This window comes from Kwoniella shandongensis, chromosome 12 (genome assembly GCF_008629635.2).
Source record: "Kwoniella shandongensis chromosome 12, complete sequence".
In the NCBI taxonomy this organism is placed as follows: Eukaryota; Fungi; Basidiomycota; class Tremellomycetes; order Tremellales; family Cryptococcaceae; genus Kwoniella; species Kwoniella shandongensis.
This window is the reverse complement of record NC_089298.1, coordinates 223529-237342: the sequence shown is the minus strand read 5'-3', so window position 1 is coordinate 237342 and position 13814 is coordinate 223529. Positions and strand designations below refer to the sequence as shown.

At 51.7% G+C, this 13814-nt stretch overlaps 5 protein-coding genes across 5 annotated transcripts; 3 read left to right on the top strand and 2 right to left on the bottom strand.

Annotated features, from left to right (window-relative positions):
- Positions 1-215: 215 nt before the first annotated feature.
- CI109_106386 (uncharacterized protein) lies at positions 216-4020 on the top strand (the record flags this gene model as incomplete). Its single annotated transcript, XM_032007030.1, has 7 exons — positions 216-1722; positions 1786-1992; positions 2051-2253; positions 2305-2655; positions 2709-3017; positions 3075-3660; positions 3728-4020. The coding sequence occupies 7 exons, from the start codon at positions 216-218 to the stop codon at positions 4018-4020; spliced, it is 3456 nt and encodes a 1151-aa protein (XP_031858672.1).
- A 550-nt stretch (positions 4021-4570) lies between these two features.
- On the bottom strand, positions 4571-7749 carry CI109_106385 (uncharacterized protein; the record flags this gene model as incomplete). The annotated part of the gene is made up of 6 exons (XM_032007031.1): positions 4571-5202; positions 5259-5445; positions 5514-6750; positions 6804-7206; positions 7286-7480; positions 7599-7749. 6 exons carry the CDS (start codon positions 7747-7749, stop codon positions 4571-4573), a joined length of 2805 nt encoding a protein of 934 aa, XP_031858673.1.
- A 770-nt stretch (positions 7750-8519) lies between these two features.
- Positions 8520-10995, top strand: CI109_106384 (uncharacterized protein; the record flags this gene model as incomplete). The annotated part of the gene is made up of 9 exons (XM_032007032.1): positions 8520-8619; positions 8685-8698; positions 8763-8787; positions 8843-8925; positions 8984-9355; positions 9404-9616; positions 9670-10123; positions 10182-10357; positions 10411-10995. The coding sequence occupies 9 exons, from the start codon at positions 8520-8522 to the stop codon at positions 10993-10995; spliced, it is 2022 nt and encodes a 673-aa protein (XP_031858674.1).
- A 526-nt stretch (positions 10996-11521) lies between these two features.
- CI109_106383 (uncharacterized protein) lies at positions 11522-12737 on the top strand (the record flags this gene model as incomplete). Its single annotated transcript, XM_032007033.1, has 6 exons — positions 11522-11605; positions 11686-11766; positions 11840-11882; positions 11947-12350; positions 12508-12633; positions 12702-12737. The coding sequence occupies 6 exons, from the start codon at positions 11522-11524 to the stop codon at positions 12735-12737; spliced, it is 774 nt and encodes a 257-aa protein (XP_031858675.1).
- Positions 12738-12935: 198 nt separating this feature from the next.
- CI109_106382 (uncharacterized protein) lies at positions 12936-13509 on the bottom strand (the record flags this gene model as incomplete). Its single annotated transcript, XM_032007034.1, has 2 exons — positions 12936-13118; positions 13282-13509. The coding sequence occupies 2 exons, from the start codon at positions 13507-13509 to the stop codon at positions 12936-12938; spliced, it is 411 nt and encodes a 136-aa protein (XP_031858676.1).
- Between the last annotated feature and the right edge of the window lie 305 nt (positions 13510-13814).

The following is a 13814-nucleotide window of genomic DNA, read 5'->3' as shown; positions in this document are numbered from 1 at the left end:
ATCAAGTACGCATACGTGGAGGTTTGCATAGCTATAGCATACGCAGCGCTTATCGACAAGGACAAGGCACCGCATATACCCCAAAAAACTGTTACGACCACTCACTTCGTATTGATCATCATTCCACCGAGTTACCTGCTCCTTTCATCTCACCACTACATTTGTAAATATCATCGCCTTTCATCGTCGCCACCATAGAAGAGACGAAGACGACAATGAAAAGGCTATTCCGAAATAGCAAGACACCTATCGTCGATCCTCTTCCACCACCACCTTCGACGTCATCCACACCTCCTTCCGGATCTTCGACTCCTCATGGGATCAACAAGAGCTTGTCATCCTTTTTCAACGGCGGCGGTGCAGCAGGTGGCGGCGGAGGTGATGCTGATTCGACAGCGAGTCATGAACACAAGTGGGCAATGGGAGCTCATCGTCATCACAATGAGGTGACACCGTTCCCTGTCGATGTAGGAAGAGATCAACAACAGTCTGCTGGGATGATAACACATGGAGGTAAAGGGAAGAAGGGCAAAGAAAGAAACCTTTCAGGCGGCGGAGCACCACCGAGTATGCTTGAAATACAACAACAGATGAGAGAGAGGGATGAAGCTGCGTTGAGATCACAGATCCCACCTCCTGCTCAGAATGGTCGACGGCTATCACGAGCACAAGCGCCGAATGTCATGCCGGACGGACGAAACGCTCAACCTATCTCAATAAACCCGTCGTCGTTCCCACCGGGGAACGAGTATGATCCTGTCTATTCCTCTCAGCCGCTGCCCATACCGAACGCCTCGTTCGCTCAATCCGCCACTTCACCGTCCTCTGCGTCTCCTTCAAGCGCCATCTCAGCACACACAACTCTATTTTTACCTCCCGGAGCACGACCGCCGACTCCTCCATCATCCCATCCTTCCTATCCTCAGAGTATGAGACGATCTCACTCAAGTCTCCAGGCGACCATTAATGCTCCTTACGGGACCAGTGTAGGCAACAACAACGAAGTGGACATGTCCAGAGTTGGTGGTCGTGATCGTGGATATTCATCCGCCTCGGCTATGTCTGTTTCGGGTAACGGGTCTAATCGATCCGAGCACGACCTGGGTGGGTCTGTGCATCAACATCAACTCCCTGCCCCTCCACACAGCACCGTGCCATTATCACCAAACAACAACCTCTCACTCCCTCCTTTACCACTTCAGCCTTCTCGGTCGCCATTATCAAACTCTTATCCGATTCCCGAACAGATCACCTCTTTCCCCGCACCCAGACCGTATAACTACAGTGGTCAACCCGCCGTCGCCCCGCATTCAATCGATCTATCAACCAACCTTTACTCACCGGGTGAAGAAATGCCAGCAAGTCATCAACGGAGTGGGGAAGTGGACCATTCGAAGGAGCATGGGAAGGAGAAGAAGCGATTCTGGGGCATGGGATGGGGAGACAAGAAGGGCAAGGGCAAAGACAAAGACAGAGATAGGAAAGAGGATGGGCAGCAACAAGGAGACGGGTGGCCTAGACCATCGATGGATGAACCGAGTGTCGAGGGAGGTTGGCGGGAAACCGAGAGTCAATCAACTTCGGCCCACGGCCATTCGGTGAGTCAGCACGACCACGAGGATGCGCCGAGAGGGAGGCTGTTAGGTCTCAGCGGAGTGGGCGGCAGGAGGGTCTCAGGTGCAGCGGTCGCAAATCATGGTGACGACGTCACTTCAGCTATTCGTAAGTTCGAACAGGTCCTGGACTGTGCCCTGGAACACAGACTGATGCTCCCTACGTGCTCAGAATTACTTTGTGCAAACTACGACCCATCCACTGCTGCGGTGTACGACGTATGCGATCGGATCAACCACTCAGACAGCAGCGAAGTTAGCAAGGAAGCGGTCAGAGCGATTCGACGGGAATTCCGCGATGGCAATGAGGCTCAACGACGGAATGCTGCCAAAGTATGGCTGTTGTTGATGAGGAATGTGACCGTCAAAGGATTCAGATGTACGAGCTATTCTTTCAAATTGGTTGCTGCGCCCAAGCTAACATTTTGCTGATATAGCTTCTGGTGCAAACAAGAAAATGGTCGCGGTCCTCGAATCTATCCTTTTCACTCCACCCAACAAACCCCTCGTTTCGGAATTCACACATAGACTGTTCACGGACATCATTGCAGACCTAGTGTTCTCCTATGGTATGGAGAAGGGTACGGAACCGTTGGTTGATCTGTGGAAAAAGGTCAAAACCCCGGACGAACCAGACTTTGTGAGTCTACCATGGTGCTGGCTATTATCTCCTGCTGATTTAACGACGCAGGGCACTACTCTTCCTGCTGACCACCCGATCTTCAATCCTGAACCGTACCCGCTTCCTCGTGCACACAACGCGTATGGTTCCGGTCCTCAATCTGTTGCCAATTCACGTCAAGCTTCCTCTCCTAATCTGCAACACCTCTCACTGAACAATGGCCTTCCTCCGCCTCCTATGCCTCATCGTGGTCCGTCACCAAACGCGTTTGGACCGAAATATACGGATCTCCCAAATCACAGTGACGACGTTCAGCGATTGCTGGATGAATGCACAGCCGCGAGGGAGAGTGCGAGGGTGTTGAGCGAAGCCTTGGTATATACTCGACCTGAGGATTTGGATCAGAAGCCTGTCATCAGGGTGAGCAATATCACTCCTACTGTCGTCTGTGTTATATGCTGACTTCCTTGCAGGAGTTCTATACCAAAGTATTCCACGCGCACGAATCTCTGACCAACCAGATGGATTGGGCTCAAGCTGAGGCGGCTCGCTCTCGAGAACGACATGCGAACCTCATTCTCGATGGCGGTGGTACCCTTGAGACGGATACGCCACATCAGTCGACTCCCGAGGAACTTGCTCTCGCTTCCCTGTTCGATGCGCACAGCGCGCTGGCCGAAGCACTCAAGCAGCATGATGATCTCGATAGAATGGCTATGGATGAGAGGGAGATGCGGGAGGTGAGAGAACGAAGCAAGAAGGAGACGAGGATGGACCGGATGGTGAGTGTTTACAGTGCTACAGACCTTGTCCTCGGGCTGATAGCGTTCTCGGTGCAGCAGCAACAAGGGATGCTCGACAGTAATGGTGGACTACTCGCACCAAGTCAACAGCAGACTGCTTCGTCATCCCGATCTCCATCGCCTGCTCCTCATACTCGACTGCCGATGGAGCCCCCATACAAAGTCTCGTCTTCACCTCGGCAGCTAGATGTTCCTCTTGCTGCACCCCGACCCATCGATGCCAATCATGCGCATCCGCCATTCCGCGGCGCATATACCGATCGATCTCGAACGCCCTCTCCGGATCGACATCCCTTACCTCATCCTCCTAAAATCTCCTCATCACCGACGGGTCCGACGAGCGGTAGCCGGACGAACTCGCCCCTCGGAAGGGTGAAGATGGGACCGAGACCTCTACCTAGTCCTTTTAAGAACGGTAACCAGAGTCAAGTCAGTCTGGCGACAGGCACCTCGGGAGCTGGATCCAATCCGCCTTCGAGGAGTGGGACAGGTGATACTGGTACGGGTGCTGTTGCGGGACCTACGGTGGACTTGGATGAGGATGGTGATCATTTGCCTCCTGCTCCGCTCAAACCTAGTCGGAAGGCTTTGGGGAAAAGACGAGCCGTCGTCGACGAAGACAGTGAGTTGCGCGACCTTGAAGCAGTGATTCTAAGGATCTCCGCTGATAGCTTGGTGGTTGTTTCTAGACAACTTTGATCCCAATGACATGTTCAGCTCGAATCCAGGTACGGATCCTCGAACTCGAGAAACAGGTGCAACGGCCAACGCAAACGCAAACGCAAATACAAATACCGACTCTCATTCCGATTCCGATGAAAGTCTAACTGCCGATGTTTTGATACATCATAAACCTGTTGTGTACGCTTATGACGCTTATGAGGAAAGACAGAGGGAGCTGAAGAAGCAGACGGAGGAAGCGAAGAGGACTGGAATGGGAGGGAGTGGCGGTGGAGGTGGGAGTCGTGGTGGAATGATTTAAGTCATGCTTGACATGGGAAAGGGGTGAGGACGAGGAGGCTTTCTTGATGATGATGTCAGAGGAAATGACAGAACGAGAACGAAAAACGAAAAGCAAGTGAGGAATGACAGAACTTGAGAAAGCTGTTGTATGAATTTATACGATAGATTAGAACAGATCAGAATCTTTGATGTTTCCCATCATCATATTCAAAGCCTTGTATCACCATATCAACCCAAGTGTGACAATGCAACGCAACATGAAAAAGATCACGGATTGTACTGTATATGATATTGCAGCATTGCAGCATTACAGAGCCATACTCGCGCATGAAGTTGATTTATCTCATCACATTGGTTGGTTTGGGTAGCAAAAAAAAGACGCTTGCTATTCAAAATAAAAAAGTATGTAAATGATGTTTGGGTTTCGAGAAAGTAAGAGGGCGGGGGGAAAGACAAGTTTTTGTGATTCATTCGTTTTTTACACATTGACTGTTATGAGGGGTGTTTGTTTGTGTGTGTGTGTGTGTGATAAAATGAAATGATAATTGTATGATCAGATCAGAAGGTCACTACTGTTGCCAGTGGCTGTAACCGTTCCTCGAACCGTAGTGTTGACCGCCATACTGTCCCCAATCTTGACCGCCGTATCCACCTCCGTAGGGGTAACTGCCAAAGCCTTGTCCACCTTGAGCTTGAGGAACATTGTTGTTGCCTTGAGGTCGGGCTTGAACACCTTGAGCGGACTTGAATCCGTCCTCGGGTGTGGTGGCTTGAGGTCGGGAAGCTTGACCGGAACCAGCGGCACCGGATCCAGGAGCGGAGATGGCGTTGCTTCCCAAGAAGTTGTGAAGACCAGCACCGGCACCAGCGCCAGGTTGAGAGTTGTATGGACCCCCTGAAGAGTTCAAAGTGCTTTGAGCTCCACCCGCGGCACCAGTCTGAGCACCTTGTGTTTGACCTTGACCAGCCTGTTGAGGCTTCGAGTCACCGTATCGACCCAAACCACCGAACGACTGATCATCGTAGCTGGCGGAAGAAGGGTAAGAGGGAGGGACACCGTAAGGGGACTGAGAGGCAGGAGCCTGGGGCTTTGTGCTCTGCGGGATAGGAGCGGGAGGTGCTTGGGGTGCGGGTTGACCGTAGAGGTTTCGAGCGGCGAGAGGGTAGTACTGCTGGAATCCAGCTTGAGGAGCTTGTCCGTCTGAAGGGATAGTCAGTGATACTAACTTCGAGTATCCGGACATAAAGTCAACTCACATTGGTAGTACGGGTTGTAAGGACCTTGCTGGTAGTAGCCCATGTTACCCATCTGCGAGTAGTAACCGCTCTGTTGGTGAGGAGGCTGGGTGGGAGCAGTAGGGGTGTGGGAAGGCGCGGGAGCGGCAGGCTTGGATTCCTCTACAGGAGGTCGAGCATATCCACTAGCAGAGTATGAGTCGTAAGACTGGTATCAAATGTTCAAGGTCAGCAGGTCCCGTCATCGAATGAAAACACTTTTCGATAACAACTCACCCTCTGAGCAGCACCGTACGGGTCGTTCGCCTGTGAGTGCTGGTTTTGCTGCTGCGCAGATTGACCGAACAAGTGAGACTGTTGGCCGAAAGCTCCGAAAGGCGCATCGTATGGACTCGAGGTGGGTTGTTGCTGCTGAGACTGCTGTTGTTGTTGTTGCTGCTGCTGGGGTTGTTGACCCGGGGTTTCGGTCTGTTGGGGTTGAGAGCCGATGGGGTTGTAGAAGTCGTGTTGACGGTAGAACTGGTTTCCCTGAGGTTGATGCAAGGTGTGGTCCTGAGTATGGGTTTGGGCTGGAGCCTGTTGTTGTTGGAGATATTGGTAGGCTTGCATTTGCTGTTGGAGAGTTTGGTGAGGAGCGGTGTAGCTTTGAGGTTGTTGAGGCTGAGGAGCCTGAGATTGAGCGGATTGCTGTTGTTGGTAGTAAGGAGCAGAGGCGGCGGGGGCGGCAGCGGGAGTGGGAGCAACGGACTGCTGTTGAGGCTGGGCGGAAGGAACAGGGGCAGAAGGTTGAGTAGATCGGACAGGGGAGGCGGCTACCGGGGCAGGAGCGGGAGCTGCTTGGACAGGGGTCTCTTGCTTAGGTTCAGCGGCAGGAACGGGGGAGTCAACACCATCGCCGTTCAAGCCGCCAAAGCTGAGACTGCCGAATTGCATTTCCACGGACGAGACACCGCCAGCGGTAGGGGGAAGAACGACACCTTGTCCCTCTGCGTCCTTGTATCGTTGAGCAGCTCTTGAGCTAGATCGAGGTTGTTGAGCAACTTGCACGCCAGGAGCGGCCTTCGCGATGACACTACTGAATCCAGGAGGTCCTTGGTATGTGGTGGCCGGTTCGGGAGCAGCGGCAGCGGGTTGTTGAGATTCGGTCTTGGCCCAGTCGGGTTGAGCACCAGAACCGGCAATGGCAGGGTCAGATTCCCAGGCGTCGCTTTGTTCTTGGGGCGCGGCTGGCTCCTCAGGGAGCAAGTCCTCAGCTGAAGGTGATGTGAAAGGTTCTTCGGCAGGGACCTCGGGCTCAGCAACGGCAGCAGCTTCCTCCTTGACTTCTTCTGGTGCAGGAGCATCTCCCCATGCCTTGACCGGTTCGGCAGCAGTCTCTTCGAGGGCTTCAGGTGCAGCCTCCACTTGTTCTTGCGCCACAGGCTCGTCTGAAGTGATCTCGGGCTCGGGTTCAGGTTGAGGTTCGGGGACAACAGGAGCAGGAGCAGGAACGGGCTTGGGCTTCTCGATGGGTCTGCGAGGGGTAGGTCAGCTAGATGCCAATCCGCTCACTGGAATTGAGCTCACTTAGCGATTTGTGCCCAGGTCAACTTCGGCTTAGCCGCAGGAGCAGATGGAACAGTTGACGAAGCGACGGGGACAGGCTTATCCAGATCCTTTTGCCAACCTTTTCCTCCAGCCTTTGCTGCCTTTTCGATCTCCTTGGGTGCGGGAGCATCTCCCCAACCGCCAGATCCAGAGAAATCTTCGTTGTTGCTTGACTCCACTGGCGCAGCGTTCTCAGCCTCTTGAGCGCCGTCCACAGCTGAAGTAGACGCTTGCTCGACTTGACTAGCCCAACCTTCTTCGGTAGTAGCGGTTGTGGTGGGACCCTCGGTAGGAGTTGGCTTGGCTTGTCCGTTGACACCAGCGAAACCACCTCGACCACCACGGAATCCACCTCGACCGCCTCGTCCACCTCGGAAGGGTTCTAATTTCAGCCAACCCAAGCATGTCAGCGGGATGCGCCTCGCAATGGACAGATCTGGAGATTTAGAGCGTCAACTCACCTCCACCTCGACCGCCACGACCGCCTCGAGCACCTCCACGTCCACCTCGACCTCCTCTCGAGCCTCTGCCTTCGTCTCCGTTGACAGCTTCCCAGCCGCCAGAGTCAGCATTCCGGTTGGTGTGAGCCTTGTATGATGTCTCCTTTGATTTGACGGGCTTCTTTCGGCTAGCTTGGGTGAACTGAGCGGCACGACCTGTGGGTGTGGAGGGTCAGCACGGGGCGATGATGAGCCAGCCATGGACACACGAAGTAACGATAGTACGTTGTGTACACGTGGGCAGGAGTCAGGAGATCAAGTACGTCCAACTCACCCTCTGTGATCATCATTGCAGCCTCTTCAACGTTTCCCTTTACATCTTGCAATGTGAAGACCAAGTCTTCCTCGTCCCATGAAGGGAAGATTGCTTGAAGTTGGGACAGTTGTGAGGAGTATTTCACGGCAAGTTCGTCGACTGATGCCATTGTGAATGAAAGGTGGGTGATGTGTGAAGTGGAAGGGGGTTGGAGTTTTGATTCGCAAGTTCAAGTTCGACTACGAGTTGAAGTTGATGGACTCTTGTGGAAGGAAGTAACCGAGACAAAAGTGGGACTGATTTCGAAGAGGTCCTATATTCTTGTGCTATCCGAGAAGAAGGAAATGACCTCTTGTGTGTTTGACAAGAAGAGAAAGTGGTTTGTATAGGTTGTGTTGTTGTAAGTGTAAGATGTGTATGTGATGGAAAGATGGGATGTAACACGCTGTCAGAGGTTCAGAGTGTCTGGCTGTTCTCGAAGCGAGTTACGGTGTCTCTACTCTAAATTACCAGGGCTCCGCGTCAATGCAACCCCTTTCAACTTGGCTCTATTTTGCCACAATCACATCATACAGAGTAAACACCGCTTATTCCCGCTCGCAGGCAGGTTATACCGGAGTTATCTGTATCACGAGCAATGCAATTTTTGCCACTTGAATATACCACGTCATTTCCTCTCAATGTTTTCAGGGATTGATTTGATCTCGTGCAGAAGAGATTTTGTGGGTTTGTAGACGGTCCACTTTCCAAGTTTTCAGAATCGAGCGTACAGTAACTGACATCCTCTTCCTCTAACCTTCAAAACAGCTTGTTACAAGCTAACACCTCCCTATTACTTCTCACCTATACGACCGACCCTCTCGAAGGCTTCTCCAGTGACGGCTCGCACTCGACGACTCTCCTCTCCTCTACCTCACCAACAACAACACCGCCGCTACCATGTCGTCCGTCGCAGGTTTGCAGCGCATTGCGCCAGTGCCGACTTCGGCTGATTTCATCGACATCGTCCTCAATGCTACCATGAGGAAGACGCCGACTGGTGAGTGGATTTGTCGGAGATTCAACACTGTACAGTATTGAGCTAATGCATCACTCTCATTTCAGTTATCCACAAGAACGTGAGCTAAACATAGCTACATGTTATATATCTGGTATAGCTACTGACGATTTACTTCACATCAGTTCAAAATCTCTCGTATCAGGAACTGTCAGTTGTCTCCCCGCTGCAGTGTACACCGCTCAATCGCTGACCCCTTCTTTAGTCTACATGCGAAAGGTCAAGTTCACCCAAGACACTTTCGACGAGAAGCTCGGCAAGATCATCTCCGAATTCCCCGTCCTTGACGTGAGTTGTAGTTGTATGATCAAGCACCAGTTCTTTGGTTGCTAATCCCTTTTTGCAGAACCTTCACCCTTTCCTTTCCTCCCTTCTCAACGTTCTTTACGACAAGAACCATTACAAGCTTGCTCTTGGTCAAATCAACACCGCTCGACACCTCATCTCACAAGTCGCCAAGGACTACTGTCGATTACTCAAGTTCGGTGACTCGCTTTACCGATGTAAGCAGCTCAAGAAGGCCGCTCTCGGTCGTATGGCTACCATCATGAGGAGACAGAAAGACCCTCTCGCCTATCTCGAGCAGGTCCGACAGCACATCTCCAGATTGCCAGCTATTGATCCCAACACCAGAACGCTTTTGATCTGCGGTTACCCCAACGTTGGAAAGAGTAGTTTCGTGAACAAGATCACCAGAGCCGACGTGGATGTGCAACCTGTAAGTATAATCATGCAGCCAGCCTTGACTCGGCTGACAGCTCTTTAGTACGCTTTCACCACCAAATCCCTCTTCGTTGGACACATGGACTACAAGTACCTCCGATGGCAGGTCATCGACACCCCTGGTGTGCTCGATCACCCCTTGGAGGAGATGAACACCATTGAGATGCAGTCGATCACTGCTTTGGCCCATCTCCGAAGTGCTGTCATGTACTTTATGGATCTTAGTGAGCAATGTGGTTACACAATTGAGGCCCAGGTACGTTTTCGAGACAACAGAAAACCTTGCACTTCAACTGACAGCCTTTAAAGTGCAAGCTTTTCCACTCCATCAAACCCCTTTTCCAGAACAAGCCCACTATCCTTGTCATCAACAAGATCGACATCGTCCGTATCTCCGATCTTTCCGCCGAGAACCGTTCGTACCTCGACAGCATCATCGCCGACAAGTCCATCACCGTCGTTGAGGCCTCTACCTACTCCGAGGAGGGTGTCATGAACGTTCGAAACACTGCCTGTGATGCTTTGCTCGCCCACCGGGTTGAGCAGAAGCTCAAGGGTTCCAGAATCGAGATGGTTGCCAACAAGATTCACGTCGCCGTGCCCCAAAAGCGAGACGACGTGGAGAGGAAGCCCTTCATTCCCGAGTCTGTCAAGGACAAGGTCAAGTACGACAAGACCGATCCCGAGAGAAGACGATTGGAGAAGGACGCCGAGCAGGAAATGGAGATGTCAGGTATGGGTATCTATTCGGCCGACACCAAGAGTGAGTCTACGATCTCGACCTGTGTAATCAGAGCAGTGTTGATCCTTTACTTTTGCAGAGAACTACCTCCTCGCCGACGACTCATGGAAGTACGACAAGATCCCCGAGTTCATGAACGGCAAGAACGTCGCCGACTTCATCGACCCCGATATCGCCGAGAAGCTCGATGCGCTTGAGCGTGAGGAGGAGGCTTTGGAGGCTCAAGGCTTCTATGCTTCTGACGAGTCTGAGATGGTGAGTTGGATTGATACGTACTGAGTCGATTTGGTGCTAACGATTATTCACAGCTTGACTCTGACGAGGAGGAGTTCCGTGACGCTGCCGCTCAAATCAAGGGCAAGAAGGCTTCGATCAAGAAGATCTCCCAAGAGAAGAACCACTTGCAAAACCGACCTATCATCCCCAGGAAGAAGCGACATGTCACCCTTAACGAGTTCACCACTGGAATGCGAAAATCTGGTCACGACCCCTTGTCTTTGGAGAAGCGTGCTGCTCGTTTGGTGGAAGCCAAGAAGAGTGCCTGGGAGGCTGCGGAGGCTCGGGATGCGGATGTGGATATGGATGTTGGTGGAGGTGATGTCGACATGGAGTCTACTGGTGCTGCTGCTGGATCGTCATCTACCTCGACGAGATTGACGACCAAGAGAGGTGTCGGTAAATTGGCGAACCCTCGTAACCCCCGAAACAACCGACAAACGGCTGGTCTCGCTCACGAGGGTCAAAGTGACAAGGCGATTGAGCTCAGAATGTTCGCTCAGAGAGAACCCAACAGGTTGGCAAAGGCCTCAGAGTCCGATAGACATGTCCCTATCACCAGACCGAAATGGATGTTGGCCGGAAAGAGAAAGGGTGGAAAGACCGAGCGACGATAGAGCAGGACGAGAAACGGGATGGGATGTCGTCTTTTTGTATGTACTTATATACCACGATGGGATATATCTGCTTGCCTCGCGATTGCCTGCAAGTCTCGGCACTCAAGCGGTACGGCGTGGCGTAAGGTGCATGGTAGCGGTGCGACTGCGGTGCTCTCCTGGCCCTGTTGCCAGAGTTACAGCGGTGCCATCGCTGCATGAGATGGACATTGGTCAGCGCATCATACCCAATAATACATCTGAGCCGGCAATTCCATTGGATACAATGACGCATAAGCGTGTGGACGAGCGCAGGCATTGATCTCGTCATACAGTATACCAAGAGGTTTGATCAACCCGCCACCTCTTTTCTTTCATTTAATCAACAACAGTTTGCCACCGCTTTTTCTTGCGCGTCGCGTGGAATCAAACAACAACATTGCGTCACAGTCGAACAGTCAAAAGAGGTGTTTCATCTTTCTTTCGTTTCTTTGTCATTGATCATTCCATCTTTCACTGTCCTCTTGACCATTCTCATATACTCATCATGATGCTGGGTGGAGCACCTGCTTGTCAAAGTTGTGGAAAGACGGCATATCATGCTGAACAAGTAATGGGTCCAGGCAGGAAGGTGTGTTCACAATCTTCTCAATCTTCTGGGTGATGCCCCGTTATACATAGTCTCGTACTGATCTCTGGAATGGTTGGCAGATCTATCACAAACTGTGTTTGAAATGTCAACAATGTGGGAAGAGGTTGGATCCGGGAAGTTTGGTAGAACATGATTCGCAGGTAAGTGATTGCGACCGGAAAGCGATTTGTGTGATGCTGTGCGAGTCTTGGAGGTCTGACGAGCTACTCTTAGCCATACTGCTCGAGATGCCATACGCAGCTGTTCGGAACTCGGGGTGAGTGTCAGTCAATCTGGCTGTGCTTGGTCACGAGCGCTGATATCTATTCTCCTCGAATTAGATCTCCGTCACGCCAACGTCTTGCCCAATATCACCCCAACTTCATCACCGATAAAACCACCGCCTACTACACCGTCCTCGCAATCATATCATCGTCCTTCTTCTCTAACGCAATCACCTTCCATCCGTCAACTACCACCTCCGAGGGAATACTACACCCCTCCAGCACCTCGTTCGCCCCCACCTCCTGAACATGCAACGCCGACAGATCCGACGACTCCAATCACCAGACCGAATTTTAGAGATCAGAGACCGATCAGCGTACCTTATGCTGGGGGGATGAAAGCCCTTGATGATAGAGGTTTGTTGAGGAGAGGGGATAGTCCGAGATCTAAAGTGGGAGAGAGGGTGGGAGGGGATGATAGCTGTTGGGGATGCGAGAAGAGGGTTTACATGGCAGAACAGGTGAGTGCGGTTCAAGCTTGGGCCAGGTGACAACTGCAGTCGTCAGAAAGGAAAGAAGGGAGACAATCGTTTGAGCAGCCAGATTGCCCCCGATTTAGCTTGATACTCACTGTTGAGGGACCTGCTGACACAGGTAAAATACTACCCCCGCACACAGGTCTTCTCAATAGGACATAAATGGCACAAAGCTTGTTTACGGTGTAACAAATGTCGGACGACGTTGGAGCCAGCAAGAGTCTCAGATAGAGAAGGAGCACCATATTGCAAGAACTGCTATGCCAAGGTGAGCCGCTGAGTGCTGTCCGCCAGTGCGTATTTCAGACTGATCAGCTGTGTGTTTCGTGATTACAGGAATACGGGCCGGTAGGAATCATGGGCAAGAGGTAGTTATTGCTCCGCCGGAAGGCTTGACGTCGAGGGGTCTTGGAGTGATGCGCCGGAGGTAATCAAAACGAGTAGAAGGAACATTTATATATGTCACATGCAGCCATGATTATAGTTGTACCGAATTGGCAGTGCTAGCGCTACTAACTAATCTCGTTCCACGATCCTCATCACTGACGTCAGTATGACTGACTTATCATCTCATCGGCTTTCCTCGCTGCCCGCCTTTAGTGCGCTCAATTGGCCTTCTCGATTGTCTTCCGTCTTGTTCTCCGCATCCAGCTTTTGTAACCGAACGAAATTCCGTTTCTTGACTAGTAATCTGACTGTTCGTTCTTGTTCTATAGGGTGAAGGTCTTGCCAATTTTGTATTCGAGAGAGGGTCTGCGGCGAGGGAGATAAGACAGGTCAGCCGAAAGCCATAAGATGATCATAAGGTGAGGTAGTAGTAAGTCAGAGAGGTGATCGCAGGGAGAACAGAAGTTCTCGTCCATCTGGTATGAAAGTGGAACGACTTGACGTAGGGAGAGAAAGATAGACCACTCACCCCATCAGAATTTATGATCATAGGTCCTAACTTATCAAGCTTTATGACATTCCCTTCGCCCAAGTCTAGCGTGTGTACTTCTTCGTCTTCCTTGGTTGGGGTGATAGCCGATGAAGATGAAGAGCCTTCGATAGCAAGTCGTTGGTGAGATGGGGTTGGTTCAGCTTGAGTCGGGGTGGAGGAGGATTGAGGTGTATCGATGGAAGGTTGGTCGAGTGGATTTGACATGATGTTTCGCTGTTTTCTGCGCCTTAGATATCGAATATAGTTTTGCAGCTATTCCTGTTGCGACGATATGTGTGTTATGATTGTGCTGGAGTGTGACCGGTATGGCGAAAGAAGAATATAATACCAAAGACCCCTCGAGATATTGCTAGAAACCCGTCGGTTCCCATAGGGCTCACCTCCACCACCCAGCCGATCTTTGTCACGTGATATGACCTGCCTGCGGTACAGGTGCCACATTAAACGCGTCCCTGTCAACCATTCCTCGTCTCATCCACCCGACAAGACGCGTTTCGACAAATGTCAAT